Here is an 18,323-nt window from a genome sequence, read left to right as displayed (position 1 = left end):
TCTTTTAAGAGGGATAAAAGGGGACACGAGGAATAATCCACCTGGGCAAGCCAGATTGGATGACTTAACTAAAGAGATTCAAATGAATCTGCAAACTATCTTCCTGCTATATTGAGGGGAAACTGCTCTGCTACATCACTCACCAGCGTGAGTGAAGGAAGAATATCACTTATTCAACATATCCATTCCTACTATCCTTAACATTCCCACAGTTGTCCCTTAGCATTCCAAGTTTGGGACCTGCCTGAACATCTTTCCACATAATCATCATCCGTATGGTTTCTCCCCTGTGTCTCTTATTTGGGGGATAATGGGCTAGGAGCTTACAGTGAAGCATTTAACACACACCTGTGCCACCGCCAGGCACAACTTTATTTAAAGAAAAGCATCTTTGCAAGCATGGGGGAGCTATTCAGGCACACCCAGGTCAGAACAACACAGGAGTTTATCCTCCCCCCGGGGGCAAATGTCCCTCCTCTGTCCTCCAATTGGATGCAGGGTGGCGTAGAGGTTACAGCCTATCAGACCGCCCAATTATACCCAATGCCCATCCCGTATTGCCCTTATTTGGTCCAAGCCTCACCCCCAGAATTTACCTATTGACAAAAGCAGCACACCAAAAGCTGCCCTAGTTTTGTGTGTTAACCACTAAGGGTTCCAATTGCAAGCATAATCGAGTTTCATATCTTATAAAGCTAAAAAGGCAAACCACATTTAGACTACCACTTTGTTCCAATCACGGGTGCAAGCAGGCTTCGTATCTGGGTCCCAGCTACAAGCTATATGATGCCACCAGAGATAATGTTTTATTTCAACACTTCACCCTTGACGTAGCCAAAAATGAGGAAGTGCAGTAACACATTTAATTCGTACAATATAAACTATATACAAGGGTTTCAAGACTACCATCTGCATGTAAGAAGATGCTTTCAGATTTCTGTGTCTTAATTGTTCCTTTATTGCAATTATAACAATGGGAGTGATGCGATTCTTCGTATATTAAACAACTGTACATCCAAAGCAACACAAAAAATCTCACACTCCACTTTTCACAACTCTCACATCCCAAATTCAAACATGAACATTTCCAATCTCTCCACCAAAGACCATGTGACACTCAGCCCACCATTATTCACCACCAGCTCTCCAGATGACACACCCCTCCCTAACATTACACTGCATCTTGTATTCTACTATTTTGAGATGTTACCCGCATTACTTTCCCGTACTCCTTACATTTAAAGCGTTTCACCCATGTGAATTTGTAGATGAATTTTATAGTGTCCACTTTGACTGAAGCTCTTTCCACACACTGTACATTTAAATAGTTTCTCCCCTGTGTGTTTGATGATGTACTCTATAGTGTCCACTATCACTGAAGCTCTTTTCACACGCTATACATTTAAATGGTTTCTTCCCTGTGTTAGTTAGATGATGTTGTCGAAGTTTCTCACTTTGACTGAAGCTCTTTTCACACTCCACAATACGCAGCGCACTAGAGTCTGAAGGGTACGTTTACAGATTGAAAAGAAACTAATTGCTAATGAAATGATTGTATTTCAATATGTTCCAGGTGACAATCAAATTGCAGACATTTTTACTAAAGCACTTCCAAAGGTTACACATGAAAGACATGTACAAAATATGCTTTATGTTTTTGTTCCACAATAATGAACCGCCGGGGAAATGTTGAATGGTCACTTTAAAATGTGAAGGTTCATTATTACTTCACAAGTTGTGTATGTCTTTAACGGCCAGGGACAAGGCAAATAACGAGACCCAGTCTTGCAGCTGTGAAACATAGCAGGTGCTGCTGAGTTGTGTTAATCAAGCTGTGTCAGCATTTGGGCATAGTATATAATGAGCAGCAACTAGCTCCCTCATTACCCTGGGGGATGGGTTGGTGGTTGGGTCGGGTTTGTTGTTGATGTATTTAGTGTATAAGTTTTTGTTTTCATTATTAAAACCTTGTTTAAGTTATTTTTGAGTCCCTTTTTAATGCATGGTCTCCCCAGCAAGCTCTCTGCAGCGCTACTAAACAGCAAATAGCCAACAGTTTTCACTTCAACTGAAGATCTTTCCACACTCTATGCAGTCAAATGGTTTTTCCCGTGTGTTCGTTGATGTCGTTTACAGTGTCCACTATGATTGAAGCTCTTTCCACACTCCATACATTCAAATGGTTTTTCCCCTGTGTGAGTTCGTTGATGTTGTCTTAAGTGTCCACTTTGACTGAAGGTTTTCCCACACTGCATACAATTAAATGGTTTCACCCCTGTGTGAATTCGCTGATGTTTTCTAAGGGTTTCACTCAGACTGAAGCTCTTTCCACACTCTATACATTTAAATGGTTTTTCCCCTGTGTGAGTTCGCTGATGTTTTTTAAGGGTTTCACTTTGACTGAAGCTCTTTCCACACTCTATACATTTAAATAGTTTTTCCCCTGTGTGAGTTTGATGATGTAGTCGAAGTTTCTCACTATCACTGAAGCTCTTTTCATACTCCATGCATCTGAATGGTTTCTCCCCTGTGTGAGTTCGCTGATGTATTTTAAGGTTTCCCCTTTGACTGAAGCTCTTTCCACACTCTATACATTCAAATGGTTTTTCCCCTGTGTGAGTTCGTTGGTGTAGTCGAAGTTTCCCACTATCAGCAAAGCTCTTTCCACACTCTATACATTCAAATGGTTTTTCCCCTGTATGAGTTCGCTGATGTACTTTATAGTGTCCACTTTTATTGAAACTTTTACCACACTGCATACATTTAAACGGTTTCTCCCCTGTGTGAGCTCGATGATGTTGTTGAAGTTTCTTACTTTGACTGAAGCTTTTTCCACACTCTATACATTTAAATGGTTTCTCCACTGTGTGAGTTCGTTGATGTAGTCTATAATGTCCACTTTGACTGAAGCTCTTTCCACACTCTATACATTTAAATGGTTTTTCCCCTGTGTGAGTTCGTTGATGTAGTCTATAGTGTCCATTATCACTGAAGCTCTTTCCACACTCCATGCATCTGAATGGTTTCTCCCCTGTGTGAGTTAGATGATGTTGTCGAAGTTTCCAACTATTAGAGAAGCTCTTTTCACACTCTATACATTTAAATGGTTTCTCCCCTGTGTGAGTTCGCTGATGTATTCTAAGGTTTCCCCTTTGACTGAAACTCTTTCCACACTCTATACATTCAAATGGTTTCTCCCCTGTGTGAGTTCGTTGATGTTGTCTTAAGTGTCCCCTTTGACTGAAGCTCTTTCCACACTCTATACATTCAAATGGTTTCTCCCCTGTGTGAGTTCTATGATGTAGTCGAAGTTTCCCACTATCATTGAAGCTCTTTCCACACTCTATACATTTAAATGGTTTTTCCCCTGTGTGAATTCGCTGATGTTTTCTAAGGGTTTCACTTAGACTGAAGCTCTTTCCACACTCTATACATTCAAATGGTTTCTTTGTTATTCCTTTTGAATTTACAAATGGCCTCCCAGAATTCTTGCCTGTCTTCTCCATCGTCTGCTTCAGAGTGCAGGGAGACAAAATCCTGTTGGGGTTTCAAGGGAGAGAACAAAGGAATATGACACACATCAAGTTCAATTGGCACTCATCCCAATTAGTATTTATAATTATTATGCGCCACCTGACCTCGTTCCCATTTTCTGACACTGGACTATCCTAGTGTAATTTCTCTGCCCAGGCCTCTCTCACTGTCCTTTCTCCATTTGCCTCACTCCTGCACGTACCTCCTCTATTTCAATGCGGAATCTGTGTCACACTGAAGATGCTCGATATTAAACATCAATATATAACTGTACTTAATGGAAACTTCAGCCTTGCATATTTAGCACTGATTCATTCATGGGATGCAGCTGTTAGTTTTATTGCTGGAGACACAAATTTATTCCTGAGACATCAAATACATTAATAGTATTATGTCATGGCGTGTTGGGGCTGGGGTAGTACCTCTCTTGGGGGACATATAGGGCTCCTTCTGGGGTAATTGGTCCACCATTAATCCCTAACCTGTACTCAGCTCTCACCTGTGGGTCCTAGAAGCTGTCAGCATGCAAAAGCAGACACAAGCCAGGAAGAGCTTTGACAGGCCAACTAAACCAGTTGAGGAGAATTGATGGGTCTCAATCCCTTGGTGAGTCGGGGACTTTCACTGCATGCGATGACAGGCTCTGGCACATTGAGCAGACGAGGCCAATAGTGAGTCCAACAGTCAAGCAGATGATTTATGCAAGTGCTGTAGAGGGAAGTGAGGGGCTCATCAACCTGGGAAAGGAGGCCAAGCAGTAGAAGGAAAACTCTGATCCTAAACCTCCAGCTGTGCTGTCTCAAGCTTCAGATGAAAGCAGCAAACATCCAAAGGAATAAGAAAAGAATTTTAAACGCTTACAGGATATATTTATCCTGTGAAAATTGCAATTCTAGTAAAGAAAATTCGGATGCTGTGGGATGTAAAAAGGGAGTCCGTCCCTGCAGCGGTGAGAAAATGGTGCAGAGATTAAAGTCACAAGGACAAAGAAGGAAGTGAAAGTTCCTGCTGAGTGAGTACAAAACAAAACAATGTACTGGGGCAAAGGACATTTTGAAACAAGTTATTAGAGAAGAGTTAAAAAGAAGGACTTTGTAAACTTTTCTTGGGAATATTTTTGAGGTGGAGGCAAAGTAACACTCCAGGTCTGAAAAGGCTTCAAGCAGAAAGGGGGGGGAGGGAGGGAGGGAGAACCCATAAAGTCTTCAGAGACTGCAATAAATCATTTTACAACATCGTTTATCTTTGACTAAAACCATCTGCTTGTGGAGGTTTCAAGGTTACATTTGTGGTTTTTCTGCTACGTCCTTGCCGGCAAAAGACTGGAGAAAGAGAAAGAGTTTTTATTACTTATCCCTTCTTTGATATGTTAGACCGGCAAAGGGAAGAAAGAGATTGAATTTTAGGTGAAGAAGAAACAGGCTTGGCAGTCTTATTTTTTGTGGACCGTTAAGTTCTTAATTATTAGAAATGTTGCCACACCCATAAGCACTTTAAAGGCTGTGCTGCTATCATTCACTGCAATTTTCCCCAGGAAAAACAACCCCACTCCCCTCCTGAAACTTGGCTGTTTGATACAGTCCCCTTCCTGAACTTTTTTTGCGTATTAAGCCAGCAAGAGGCTAGAAAAAACTGAGTTTGGAGTAAAGGGAGGGTCTGTTCCCTAGTATCTGATAATTCTACATCTCCTTGTGGATTAAGCCAGCAAGTGGCTAGAAATAAAGACTGAACTGGGATACAAGAATAAAAAGTGCTTCCTGTATTTACACTCTGGTGGATTCGGCCAACAAGTGGTTGAAGACCAGAGGAAACTTCATCAAAGGACTGACTTGTCAAGTTGCAGAAGAGCAGAAGAAGAGGACCTCTGATGGACTTAGATTTGGACTAATATTTAAAGTAGTTATGTACTACTCACACTGGTGTAACCTGAATTAGGAACAAAAAGAGATAAAATGTGAAAGTCATTGTGGGGGGTGGAGGAAAACCGAGGGTGACACCTGGAGGCATAGAGTGAAATTGCAAGCAAGGATTATATTTTATACTGCTTATCTTTACTCTGTTGGCTCTTTTGGACCACATCACAGGTTGAATCATCTACCCCCCCGGTGGACAGAATATTTTACTGCAGTAATTAATCTAAAATGGAAGGGGGAAATGGGGGAAAAATTGGGGGGGGACCAGGAGAAAGGAAAATTTCCAGACAGGAAGAGATCAAGGATTTGGATATTTTGTGGTTAAAAATAAAGGAAGAATTTAAACAAAATGAACAACATATGGAGAAAAAATTTGAAGTACAGGAAACATTGGATAAGAAAATAGAGGGAGTGGTAGGATAACTTTCAAATAAAATTAAAGATTTGACAGTTAGATCCAAGACGATTGAGGAATCAACAAAAAGGATTCAAAAAGAAGTCAAATAAAATAAGAGAGAGATGGAGAAAATCAAGGATGAAGTAGTAGATTTAAATAAAACACAGAAGCAGGTCTGGGACAGTTTAGCTCTATTGGAGATGCGCCAGAAACAACTTAATTTGAAATTTAGAGGCATAGGTGAGAAAATGAATGAAAATATAAAGATAAAAATGATCAAGGAATTGGCAGGATGGATGGATATGAAAGAAGAAGAAATTGAATACACAGTTGAGAACGTATTTAGAATAAAAGTAAGATCTTTAAAGGCTAAATCAAAAAAACTACCAGGCGACTGTCTAATGATTTTTAATTCATTAGATATGAGAAACGCAATCTTGAGAATGAGTTACCAAAATAAATTGGTAATCGATGGTAGGCCAATTATCATCTTTAAAGAAATTCCCACTAGATTTTTAGGAAAGAGGGACGGATACAAACCATTAGTGAGTTTGTTGAAGAGAAATGGAATACAACAGGGGTGGGAATTCCCAGAGGGGATTTCTTTTTATTATAAAGATAAAAGATTTAGGCTAACTGATATTCAAGAGGTAAAGAAATTCTCAAGGAGATATGAGAGAGAGTTGGGAAAGTTGGAAGGAGATAGAGCTGTTCACAGACCTGGGCAGCAGCGTAGCGTGGGTTGTCAGCACCCGGGGCAAGGCAAGTAATTTGCGCCCCCTAACCCGGGGCAAGGCAAGTAATTTGCACCCCCTAACCCCTAACCTGCTGCCGCTGCCAGCTTCTTCTTGCTGCTGCCTGGGCTGGTCTCTCCCGCGCTCAGCGCTGCGCTGGGCGGCCGCTGCACTGTCCCTCCCCCAGATAGTCCCTCGCTCGCTCTCTCCGCACCGCACGCCTGGCACCCTCCCCCTCCACAGTGGGTGGCGACCGGATCGGATTCACACAGCCAGCACTGCAGTGAGAGAGAGTGAGTGAGCCTGGTAGGGGCAGAGAGCTGCGAGTGCGAGCTCTCCCCCCCCAGATGTTGCGCCCGGTGCGGCCGGCCCCCCCTGCACCCCCCACGCTACGCCACTGGACTCAGAGGAAGAAAGAAGGAAGAAGAAAAAAAGAAAGAGAGGAAGAGGAAGAGTTAAAAGAGGAAGGAGAAGAGAAGGAAGTAGAGGACGAAGAGGAAGAGGAAGAGGAGGAGGAAGTGAACCTTGGGGACAGAACCACCCGAATTTGAATTTAATTCATAGCTGAGAACTAAATACGTAAAAATGACTTTGAAACTGTTAACGTGGAATGTGAATGGATTAAATGAGAAATCTAAGAGAAATAAAGTTGAAAACGTTTTGAAGGAAAAAAATATTGATGTAATTTGTTTACAAGAAACCCATGTAGCTAAAAAACATAAACATATTCTGAAAAACAAAAGGTTGGGTACAGAGTTTATTAATTCAAATGTTAACACGAAAAGAGGTGTGGTGTTATATATTAAAGAGAAATGGGAGCCTAAATTAATTTTTAAGGATGAAGAAGGGAGAATAATTGTATTCCAAATTAATTACCAGGGGGAGAAAATCAGTGTGGTTGGGATTTATGCGCCAAATACAAATAAGGGGGAATTTTACAGGAAGCTGGAAGAAAGACTGATAGAAACTGTTGATCAAAAGATAATACTAATGGGAGATTGCAATGGTGTGGTGATGCCAGAAGTAGATAGATCAAGAAAAAAGAAAAGAAGAAGAAGAGTTTGGATTTGATATCCCGCCTTTCACTCCCCTTCAGGAGTCTCAAAGCGGCTAACATTCTCCTTTCCCTTCCTCCCCCACAACAAACACTCTGTGAGGTGAGTGGGGCTGAGAGACTTCACAGAAGTGTGACTGGCCCAAGGTCACCCAGCAGCTGCATGTGGAGGAGCGGAGACGCGAACCCGGTTACCCAGATTACGTGACTACCGCTCTTAATCACTACACCACACTGGCTCTCTGGTTTAAGCAAGGCAAGATACCAAGGACTTTCTTTGATCTTGTTGATAATCTTGACCTAATAGACATTTGGAGACTTAAGCACCCAACCACTTCCAGGTCAGCGCCATCGACTAATGGCGGATTCCCTCCAAGCTCCGGAGGGATTGGCTCCGCGGAATTGGGTCTTGCCGCTGCGGCAAAGCGGGGACCCTTAAAAATCACAGGCGGTGAAGCCTGTGAACGTGGGGACTCGGCGGGTACCTTTTGCGCCCCCCCAGCTGCGAAGGAGCCTTTTCAAAGGCTCCGGAACGGTACGGGGTGAGCGGCGTGGTGCTGAGAGTCGACTGCTTCTTCCGTGGAGTGAAGCCGCACAGCCGATGTCGGAAAGCGCTGACCTCTTCTTGTGAACAATTGGACTCTAAAGTAACAACCCATGAGTAGTACGGAAATTGGAATTTTAAGGATTTTTTTTTTATGAATTAGGCACGATTGGGGAAGGCGTAAACAGGAAGTCCATCTTCCCCCTATGTAAACATCTTAAAGCAAAGGACCTGTTAACTAAGGTCGAGAGAATTTTTCTTTTTATTTTTTTGCAAAAGATCTTAATTTCACGGTTTGGCATTATATGTAATTTTACTGGAAGCAGGGGAGCCTGCGGACAAAGAATCAAATTTTGAAGTTGAAGTGCCACCCCCCCCGGATCCGGGAGTGCTCCGTGAGAGAGCCTGTCGAGGTATTGAAGAGTCTGACAGCTGTCAAGTTAGCTGTCAAGACGGAAAAAGAAAATTTTGTTTTTGTTGCTTTTGCTGGTTACATTTGTTACAATTTCCTGAAAATAAGGAAAGGCGGATACAAACTAATCAGATTTTTGGTTTTGAGCTGAAAGGAACATTAAGGAACTAAAATCCCTCTAGAGGGGGGCTTGGGACATTACAAGAATACTGGAGGAGGGAAAATTCAGGCTGAACTGAACAGAGCATTTGTTCTCTTGGGAAAGTTACAAGGACAATTTGATGTTTTGGCTACAAGTGTTTCAACTCTGGGCTTAACACTAAATACCATCATTGAATTTGATAAGGATTTGGAACAGGAAGCCTATTTAACTGGACAAACAGAGAAGCTTGAGAGCTTTGAGAATTTGGAGAAGGAGATATATGTTGCCCCTAAAGAAAAGGAAGGAGGAGCTGCAATTCTGCAGAAGCCAAAGGGGAGCTGTTATTTAAGGCCTGACATGATTGTAACAAAGGGATGGCAGGGTAAATTAAACCCACACTGGAAGAGTAATAAATCAATAAACGGCAGGCACAATAAACGGCAGGCACAAACACACGCATTGATCTTTTATTTCTCTCGGATCTTCTATTTGATGTTCTCCTCCTTTTATTTTATTTATCGTCTCAGTTTCGGGATTGGCAAGAAGTCTTATCAAGATTCATATGGCAAGGGAAGAGACCCAGGATAAAATTTCAACTATTGACTGACAGGAAGGAGAGAGCAGGATTTTCACTACCAAATTTGAAATTATATTATGAGGTGTCTTGCTTGTGCTGGATAAAAGAATAGATAATTTTGAAAAATACTGATTTGTTGGATCTTGAAGGGTATAATAATAGATACGGGTGGCACTCCTATCTATGGTATAATGTGAAAATACATAAAGGTTTTACAAACCATATTTTTAGGGGTGCCCTGTATGATGTATGGGACAAGAATAAAAACCTACTAGAAAGAACCACACCCTGGTGGTTATCCCCGATAGATGTGTTAACAATAAAAAAGCAAATATGGAGGGAAAGAGAGTAACTTATGAAGATATATTAGTGAAAACGGAGAATGGGTGGAAATTAAGAGCATATGAGAATAAAACAGATGGATTTACGGGATGGCTACAATATCACCAGGTGAAATGGTTTGTTAAAAGAGGATAAAAAAATGGGATTCTGTGAGAAAAAGTCCAAATACCAAATAGAAATTTTGGAGGGCAGAACAAAACTCTTGTCTAAAATGTATCATTACTTGCTGGAATGGGACACTAAGGATGAGTTAACAAAAGAAGTCATGATAAAGTGGGCGGTCTTTACAATAAATGGGTAAGATTATAGAATGAAGGTATGAAGTTTACAGCGTGCTCCAGCTTAAGAGAAAATTTAGGAAAAATGATGTACCGGTGGTATATCACCCCAGTTAAATTGGCAAAAATGTACAAATTGAGCAATAAAGCCTATTGGAAATGTAAACTAAAGGATGGGGATCTCTACCACATGTGGTGGGCGTGTGATAAGATGAAAAAGTTTTGTGATCTAAAATATAATGAACTGAAGAAAGTTTTAAAGTATATATTCCCTAAAAAACCGTAGGCTTTCCTATTAGGGATAATAGGGGAGGAGGTGAAAAAGGAGGATCGTAAACTATTTCAATATGCTACGGCTGCAACTAGGATCCTCGTGACTCAAAAGTGGAAATTACAGGAGACCCCAACAGTAATGGAGTGACAGACTAAATTTTTTGAGTATACAGAATTAGCTAAAATGACTTAAAACATTCGAGACCAAAAAGGGACAAAGTTTGAAGTAGAGTGGGGTAAATTTCTTGCACATATAAGAATTAACTGTAGAAGTCTAAATACTGTAGCAAGGTTAACATAAATCCTGTGATGTGTATAGAAGGTAAATAAGAATCTGCAAGAGAAGATATAAAGTAAGAAAACCAAAGCAGGGAAGGAAGGAAGTCTGGGTGTGAACTTGCGCAGTGTAAATAAGACGACATAAAAAGATGACTGTAAAAGATTAAGTTTTATTTATGTTTGTGAAAAATAAATTAAAGGATCCTAAACCTCTGCTGCCTTGCGTGAATATCTTCAGGAAAAGAAGAGGCTAAGCAGTAAACCCTACACGAATCGGGAGTGGAGTCCTTAAGACGATTGTGTTGGAGTGTTGTGGGTATCAAAGAGTGAACACTATGATAAGTGGAAATGCTGACGCAGTTTCATGTGGTGAGTCAGCATCCCAAGAGATGGTCTATAGCCAGCTAGTATACAGAGGTATGCTTGACTTCTCCACACTGGCTTCTCCCCTGTATGTAGGAAGGCTGATTTGTGGAACTTTATGATGCTGCAGGACTGCAGCTGGAATAAAGCCCTCCTTGCAACACAGCTGGACTCCTGAGTGCTTTATATGGAGATTCTATCGGTCCAAATACATTGCAACATGTTGGGTGGAGTCCTTGTACGCCTCCTTCCGGTAACTCCTGGGGCCAAAAATATTGCTCTGCTTCCCTTTGGACCTTATCAAGAAGGTTGAGAAGGTAGGGCTGCCATAGGTCTGTTCCCCCCCGGGAATCGAGGAGGATTTTCACAAGATCGGCAAAAGGTCCACCCAGACGTATGGCAAGGCTGCCGTTTCTTGTGAGGAGAACCAGAACTTACAGGGTTCTACGGTGAGGTGGGGCACCTCTGGCCCTCCAGATGTGGTTGGACTCAAAGCACCATCAGCCCAAGCAAGGATGGCCAACGACCAGGGATGATGGGAGTTCTACTGGAACAACACCTGGAGGGACACACTTTCTCCATCTTCCTCCTCCTCTGAAAACGCTAAATATCTGTATTGTTTCCTCCTTCCTCCGTGATGTGTAACATCTTCCTGATACACTCCAAGCAACTACACACATTCCCTAATCCTGCACCATTTACTTCCTGAGGCGGCTCCATTGTGTCCACCTTCTCAGAACCACCCACCATTTCAGTAGCAGTCCTTCAGTTCCCAGCTATTAGTCCCCCCACCCTACGGAGGAATTATTCATCTGAATCCCAGGGGCTGGGAGTCCTGAGTGGGGAGACAGTTGTTGGCCCTGCTGGGGGGGGGTTCTCCTTGGCTGGTCCTTGTGAGAAGAGGATGATGGACGAGGTGGGCCCTGATCCTACTCCAGCAGGACATTTCTCACGTTCCCACAAACTGAAACGAGACCTACAAAGATACAGTCTCCCAGGCAAGAGGAACGACATACCTCTCAAAGTTTCTGTATTTTTCTGTTTCAAAGAAGGAGTTGAGCTCAGACTTGCAGATCAGTGTCTCCCCTGTGCGGAATAAGTAAAACGGAAGTGCTATTTACGTCACTGGAAAAGTATTCAAAAATATTCATGTGTTGAAGAAAGTCTAACAAAGTAGCTGATGTCCCATTAAGGGCTAATAAAAGGTTTATGGTCTCAGCATTTGTGGGCTGCAGGCTGAGGATGTGGACTGTGGAGCAGGAATACTCGCAATCTCCATTATCCTGAGAGCCTCTTTGTAGGTTTTGCATAGTTATTTTGGAATTCCTACCGCAATATCGGCTCATGAAAAGTTACGGATGGAGAAAATTACACGGTTGCTGTAAACGATCATCCCACACACACTCACTCACATACAGTCTCTAATTTTGGCAAGCTCCTGTAATACTGGCAATTCCAGGCCTGCAGATGCACAGCGCTGAGTGTAGAGCTTCCAGCCACAGGTATTGTCTATCATGGAAATGCCCCAGACAGGGACGGATTATGGATCTTTGGATGCTGATAGATTGTATCTCACTCTGACATTGCCTACAATAAATAAAAGTAATAGAAATGCCTTCAGGATATACTTATATATAAACCCTGAAAGCCTTTCTATAGCATCCTTCTCCCACATTCCTGGATTGGTATATATACATCATCAGCACCACCAGCACCACCGATTAACCATGCAGTGGAAAGGATTATCTTTTAAAGAAAAATGGAACCCCAAATTGTTGTTTAAAGATGAGGAAGGGAGGTACACTGCAGTTGAAATTACGGCACAAGGCGATAAATTTCTTTTTCTGGGAATTTATGCACCAAATGATGGCAAAGTGGAATTTTTAAAGAATCTGGACTTAAAACTCATGGATTACAAATTGATTTCAATGGGAGACCTGAATGGAGTAGCATCAGCATTAATGGATAAAACACAGGGTCAGAAAAATCCAAGTTCCGGCAGACTACCAAAGATTTTCTTTGATATGATTGATAAATACGATTTGTGGGATATATGGAGGCTACGAAATCCAATAGAGAGAGATTTCACTTTTTTATCAAATTCAAATCAATCTTTCTCTCCGAATCGACTATTTATGGATATCCAGAGATTTGGTTCCTAAGGTTACTAAAACAGAAATTTGCCCTAAGACTTGCTCAGATCATAATGCAGTGGTTTTGCAGATGAAATTATACCTGCAGGGTTCCTTTAGATGGAGGATGAATGATGAGTTGTTGAGGAATGAACAGATGATTAGTAAGGCCCAAAAGACTCTTAAAGATTATTTTGAACTAAATATGAACACAGAGGTTGAGACAAGAGTCATTTGGGATGCAAGTAAGGCAGTAATGAGAGGTTTCCTCATACAACAGAATTCGATAAGGGAAAAGATACAGAATGAGAAAAAAGAGAAAATTCTGTCTCAAATAAAAGACAAAGAGTTTAAGATTAATGCCAAAGAGTCAACAGATTCCAAAAGAAATTAAAAGCACTGCCGATTCAATTTTCTCAAATTATTAACCAGGAAATAGAATGGAAAATTAAAATGATGAAACAGAAAAATTTTGAATCTGCGAATAAATGTGAAAAATTGTTGGCTTCGCAATTAAAAAAGAGACAGAAGCAAAGTACTATTACAAACATTGTATCTGATGGAAAATCTATGGAAAACCCTGCAGATATAAGAAAATGTTTTCAGAAATACCTTAAACAGCTGTATAAAAAAGGTAAAGAAGATAAGGATAAAATTGAGCAATTTCTTGCGGCGAATGAAATGCAGAAAATTCCCGAGGATAAAAGGTTCCTACTAAATGGCATGATCACAAGACAGGTTGAGATGGCAATAAATAAGATGCAGTTAGGCAAAGCCCCGGGACCAGATGGTCTTTCTGCAAAAATATTATAAAATATTGAAAGATTGGCTAATTCAACCATTGGCAGATGTGTGTAATAAGATTTTAAGAGGGGACAAAGCTCCCGAAACCTGGAAAGATGCATTTATCACTCTGATTCCAAAAATAGACCAAGATAGATCTGATGTAAAAAATTATAGACCAAGTTCATTACTTAATGTGGACTATAAAATCTTCACAAACATTTTGGCCAATAGATTAAAAAAGGTTCTATCAAATTATATACATAAGAACCAGGCAGGATTTCTGCCTGGGAGACATATGAAAGATAACATTAGAAATATAATTGATATAATAGAAAGGTTGGAAGTGAAAAGAAATTGTAAAGCAATGTTAATGTTTACTGATGCTGAAAAGGCCTTTGATAAAGTTTCTTGGTTATTTATGATGAAAAACCTAGAAAGAATTGAGGTTGGCCAGGAATTTTTAAATGGTATCAATGCGATCTATTTTGAACAAAAACCAAAAATCAAAGTTAATAATGTGGTCTCAGAGGAAATCAGAATTGAGAAAGGAACCAGGCAAGGGTGCCCACTTTCCCCTCTGCTATTTATTTCTGTTCTGGAGGTTTCGTTAAACATGTTGAGGAAAGAGGAGGAGGTTAAAGGCATTGTAGTAGGATCCAAGCAATATAAATTAAAAGCCTTTGCTGATGACTTGGTTTTAACTTTACAAGATCCAGAAACCAGTGCAGTAAAAGCACTGGAGCTGATTCAAGAGTTTGGGCAGGTGGCAGGATTTAATTAAAAACCAAAGTTTTAGAAAAAAAAACTTAGATAATGAGGAAAGAAAAAACCTTTTTGAAAGGACAGGCCTTGTTTCTGTGGAAAAGTTAAATATTTGGGTGTGAACTTATCGATAAAGAGTTTGAATCTTTATAAAGATAACTATGAAAAATTATGGAATGAAATCAAGAGAGATCTTGAGATATGGTCAAACCTAAAACTTTCATTGATTGGCCGAATATCGGTGGTTAAGATGAATGTATTGCCGAAGATGCTGTTTTTATTTCAAGTTTTACCAATCATTGATAATGTTAAATGTTTTAAAGAATGGCAGAAGGCATTGTCTAAATTTATCTGGCAGGGGGAAAAACCTAGAATTAAATATAAATTACTTACAGATATAAAAGAAAGAGGGGGCTTTTCCCTACCAGATTTGAAGATATACTTTGAAGCTGCCGCATTCTGCTGGATCAAGGATTGGATTCAATTAGAGAATGACGATGTGTTAGACTTGGAGGGATTGGGTAATCGTTTTGGATGGAATGCGTATCTATGGTATGACAAGGTAAAGGCCCACAGTGGTTTTAAGAATCATGTAATTAGAAAGGCATTATACAATGTATGGACTAGACTCTTAGTAAGAAAAACACCAAAATGGATTTTACCAATGGAAGCACAGGCCCCAAAAAAGTTAAATATGGAAAACAAATGGTGGAGGTATTCAGATTTGTTGTTAGAGAATCAGGAAGGCTTTAAATTAAAACCTTTTGAACAAATTAAAGATAAAGTGAATTGGTTGCAATATTATCAAATTAACGAATTATATAAGATGGATAAGAGAAATGGTTTTGCAACAGAAAAAAACAAATTGGAAACGGAATTGTTAGATACTAATGATAAGAATATGTCTAAAATGTACAGTTTGTTGTTGGAGTGGCATACAAAGGATGAACAAGTTAAATCGGTTATGATTGATTGGGCAAGGGATGTGGGACATAACATAATGATGGAGGACTGGGAGAGGCTATGGAGGAAAGGGGTTAAGTTTGCTGCATGTACGATGTTAAAGGAAAACATTATGAAGATGATGTATAGATGGTGCTTGGCCCCTGTAAAACTAGCAAAGATTTATCACAAAAGTGATAACCTTTGTTGGAAATGTAAAGAAAAAGAAGGTACCTTTTTCCATATGTGGTGGACTTGTCCCAAGCTGAAAGACTTCTGGGAGAAGATATATAACGAACTGAAAAAAAATGTTGAAATATACATTTATTAAGAAACCAGAGGCCTTTCTCCTTGGAATAACAGGTTTAGAATTGCCCAAGAAAGATGTTAAATTATTTCTGTATGCCACAACGAACGCTCGAATATTACTTGCTAAAAATTGGAAAACACAAGAACTACCAACAGTGGAAGATTTGGCAGATGAAGATGATGGACTTTTCGGAGCTAGCTGACCTGACTGGAAGAATCCGCGACCAGAAAGAAGAGGAGTTTCAAGAGGACTGGAGGAAATTTAAGGACAATTTGAACAAATATTGTTATTGTATTGTATAAAAAATTAGAAATTACTTGAAAGAAACAAATAGGCCTAGGATAAGTTAAGTTATAATTAAATAAATAGGATTTAGAATGTTAAGAAAAGTGAATAAGATGACTATAATTGGAAATTGTTTTAGTCTAATAAGGATATTGGAAAGCTGTTACTGTTAAATTACAAGGAAACTCAGAAGGGAGGGACTTGAGGAAGTCAATTAAGATGTTTAAAAAGTTGGATTTGGGAAGAATTACGTTTGTTTTTATTGTATATTTGTTTATTGTTACAGATAGGTAGCCGTGTTGGTCTGCCATAGTCAAAATAAAAAAATTCCTTCCAGTAGCACCTTAAAGACCAACTAAGTTAGTTCTTGGTATGAGCTTTCGTGTGCATGCACACTTGTGTATCTGAAGAAGTGTGCATGCACACGAAAGCTCATACCAAGAACTAACTTAGTTGGTCTTTAAGGTGCTACTGGAAGGAATTTTTTTATATTTGTTTATTGTTCTCCCTTTCCTTTCCTCCCCCCTTTTTTGTTTGTTTGTTTTTGTGTATCATTTTGCTTTGTGGTTTGTGTTATTATGATGGAAAACTTAATAAAAATTTATTTAAAAAAGAAGAAATACTTCAGAAAGGGAGCCTGAGAGAGAGGAAGAGGTATCTGGCTACTTCCTGGGCGGGGCTTCCGGAAGCAAAGAGCCGCTTTGGAGAAGGCCTCCTCCTCCCTCCTCCCTCCTAGGACCTTCCAGCTTTTTCTCTCTTCTGCTCTCCAAGGTGGACCAAGGGTTTGACTTGGTATAATGCAGCCCACAGCCATCAATGCAGTAGCTTTCGAGGATCAGTGGGGAAAGAGTGGCAGATTCCTGGGCAGGAGGGAGAAGCCAAGGCAGACCCACCACCAAAGATTCCTCCTCCAGCGCCCAAGGATGGAGACATCTCTCCAAAAGGAAGAGTCTCTCACCCTCCCTCTCTGCTCGGCTGGCCTCCTATCCCCCAGGGATGCTGCCATTCCTCCCTCAGCCCCCCATCTTCCTCTGCTCTCCTCCCTCCGTCCCACTCTCCATCCGGAGGGGCCTCCCGAGGGGGGGGGGGTCTCTATCCAGGCCGATTTCACTTCCTTTAACCCTTTCGTGGACTCCGTCTCTCCATCAAGGCACAGGAGTACTTCCAGGGATTCCTGCCAGGGGGGAACGGCAGAGGGCGTCATGTTTGGGTCCTGGGATCAAATCCAGGGCTGCTTGGGGACGGGGGTCTTCGTGGGGACCCCCTTGGTGGGCATCACGTTTCAGTTCAGGCAAGAGAGCCCGGGGGGTGCAGGGCGGTTCAGCGTCGCTTGAGCCCCCGGGGAAAAGAGACGCGTGTGGAGGGGAGGGCGCTGGAAAGGAGAGGGCAGCTGGATTGCATGGATCGGGGGCCTTGAGCACCTCCTGGACCCCCAGGGAAAAGAAACATGGGTGGGGGGGAGGGGCCGTAAGGAGATCCTGCCACGCAATCCCTGCAGGTGTTGCCCCCCCCCTTCGCAGCAGGATTGCGGGGATCGGAGCCCCTCCTTATGAGGCCCAGGAGGGGGGCTTTTTTGCGGGCAGGGGGGAAACTAGGCTGGATTTCCCCCGAGTCAAAGACCCAACTGGAGACATTTGCGTCCCCACAAAGACATCCTCAACGGCGCCCTGCTGGAGGCGCCACCTGGTGCAAAATAGCAACCCCCCCCCGGCTAGCCCACCCCCATAGCTATGGCTCTGTTTGCAGGAGGGGTCTCTGTCTTTCCCTCTCCCCCCTAAATCGCCCCCTTTCCCACGCAGCCTCTTTACCTCTTTGGCCTCTCTGGACCTCCGCCTCCCTTGCTCGCTGTTCCGGGTTCCTTCCCCGCAATAGAAAGCGGAGTAGGGGGGGTGAGGGGAACTAGTCAACCCCCACCCCTCCTCCCCTTCGGGAAACCTCCCCCTTTCCACTTTGCCCCCCCCCTGGAAACTTCCGACCTAGAGACACTTCGGATTCCTTGTCGCAGGCGCGCGCCTCTAGAGCTCCGTTGGCAGAGCAGCCCCTGCCTGTGTTGGGATGGAAAGAGGAAGAGATGGCGCTGCCTTTGGCCTCCGGTTCTTGGGGCTCCGTCGGGAAAGGGCCCCCTCCTCCCCCCAAGTCGCCTCTCTCCCCACAGCGGAGAGTGGAAATGGGGGCGGGAGCGGGGGGCTTCCTGTTTGTGTGTGAGCTGATGGATGGATGTTTCCCTCCACAGCAGGGTGGCAGCTGCACACTTATTCTTTCCT

The 18,323-nt window shown here is 41.9% G+C and overlaps 1 protein-coding gene across 3 annotated transcripts; it reads right to left on the bottom strand.

Moving 5' to 3' along the window:
- Positions 1-934: 934 nt before the first annotated feature.
- On the bottom strand, positions 935-17,993 carry LOC308580834 (uncharacterized protein). Of its 3 annotated transcripts, XR_014004850.1 has the most exons (5): positions 17,868-17,993; positions 11,859-11,928; positions 7,455-7,523; positions 5,302-5,460; positions 4,253-4,856 (listed from the first exon to the last, which is right to left on the bottom strand). XR_014004850.1 is itself a non-coding variant. In XM_081183050.1 (3 exons), exon 3 carries the CDS (start codon positions 3,504-3,506, stop codon positions 2,088-2,090), a length of 1,419 nt encoding a protein of 472 aa, XP_081039176.1. In that variant the 5' UTR covers positions 3,507-3,537; positions 11,859-11,928; positions 17,868-17,993; the 3' UTR covers positions 935-2,087. The 3 variants fall into 3 exon arrangements, 1 of the variants encoding a protein (XP_081039176.1); XM_081183050.1 differs by lacking the exons at positions 4,253-4,856; positions 5,302-5,460; positions 7,455-7,523 and adding an exon at positions 935-3,537; XR_014004851.1 differs by lacking the exons at positions 5,302-5,460; positions 7,455-7,523; positions 17,868-17,993 and having other exon boundaries at positions 11,859-12,235.
- Between the last annotated feature and the right edge of the window lie 330 nt (positions 17,994-18,323).

Source organism: Podarcis bocagei, assembly GCF_964188305.1.
Source record: "Podarcis bocagei genome assembly, chromosome: 2".
Taxonomy (NCBI): Eukaryota; Metazoa; Chordata; class Lepidosauria; order Squamata; family Lacertidae; genus Podarcis; species Podarcis bocagei.
Note: the sequence above shows the minus strand (reverse complement) of the source record. Positions and strands in the feature narration are given on the sequence as shown.

Coding starts and splice junctions, on each gene's coding strand:
- LOC308580834 (XM_081183050.1), bottom strand. CDS start 3,506: ATGGAGAAGACAGGCAAGAATTCTGGGAGGCCATTTGTAAATTCAAAA.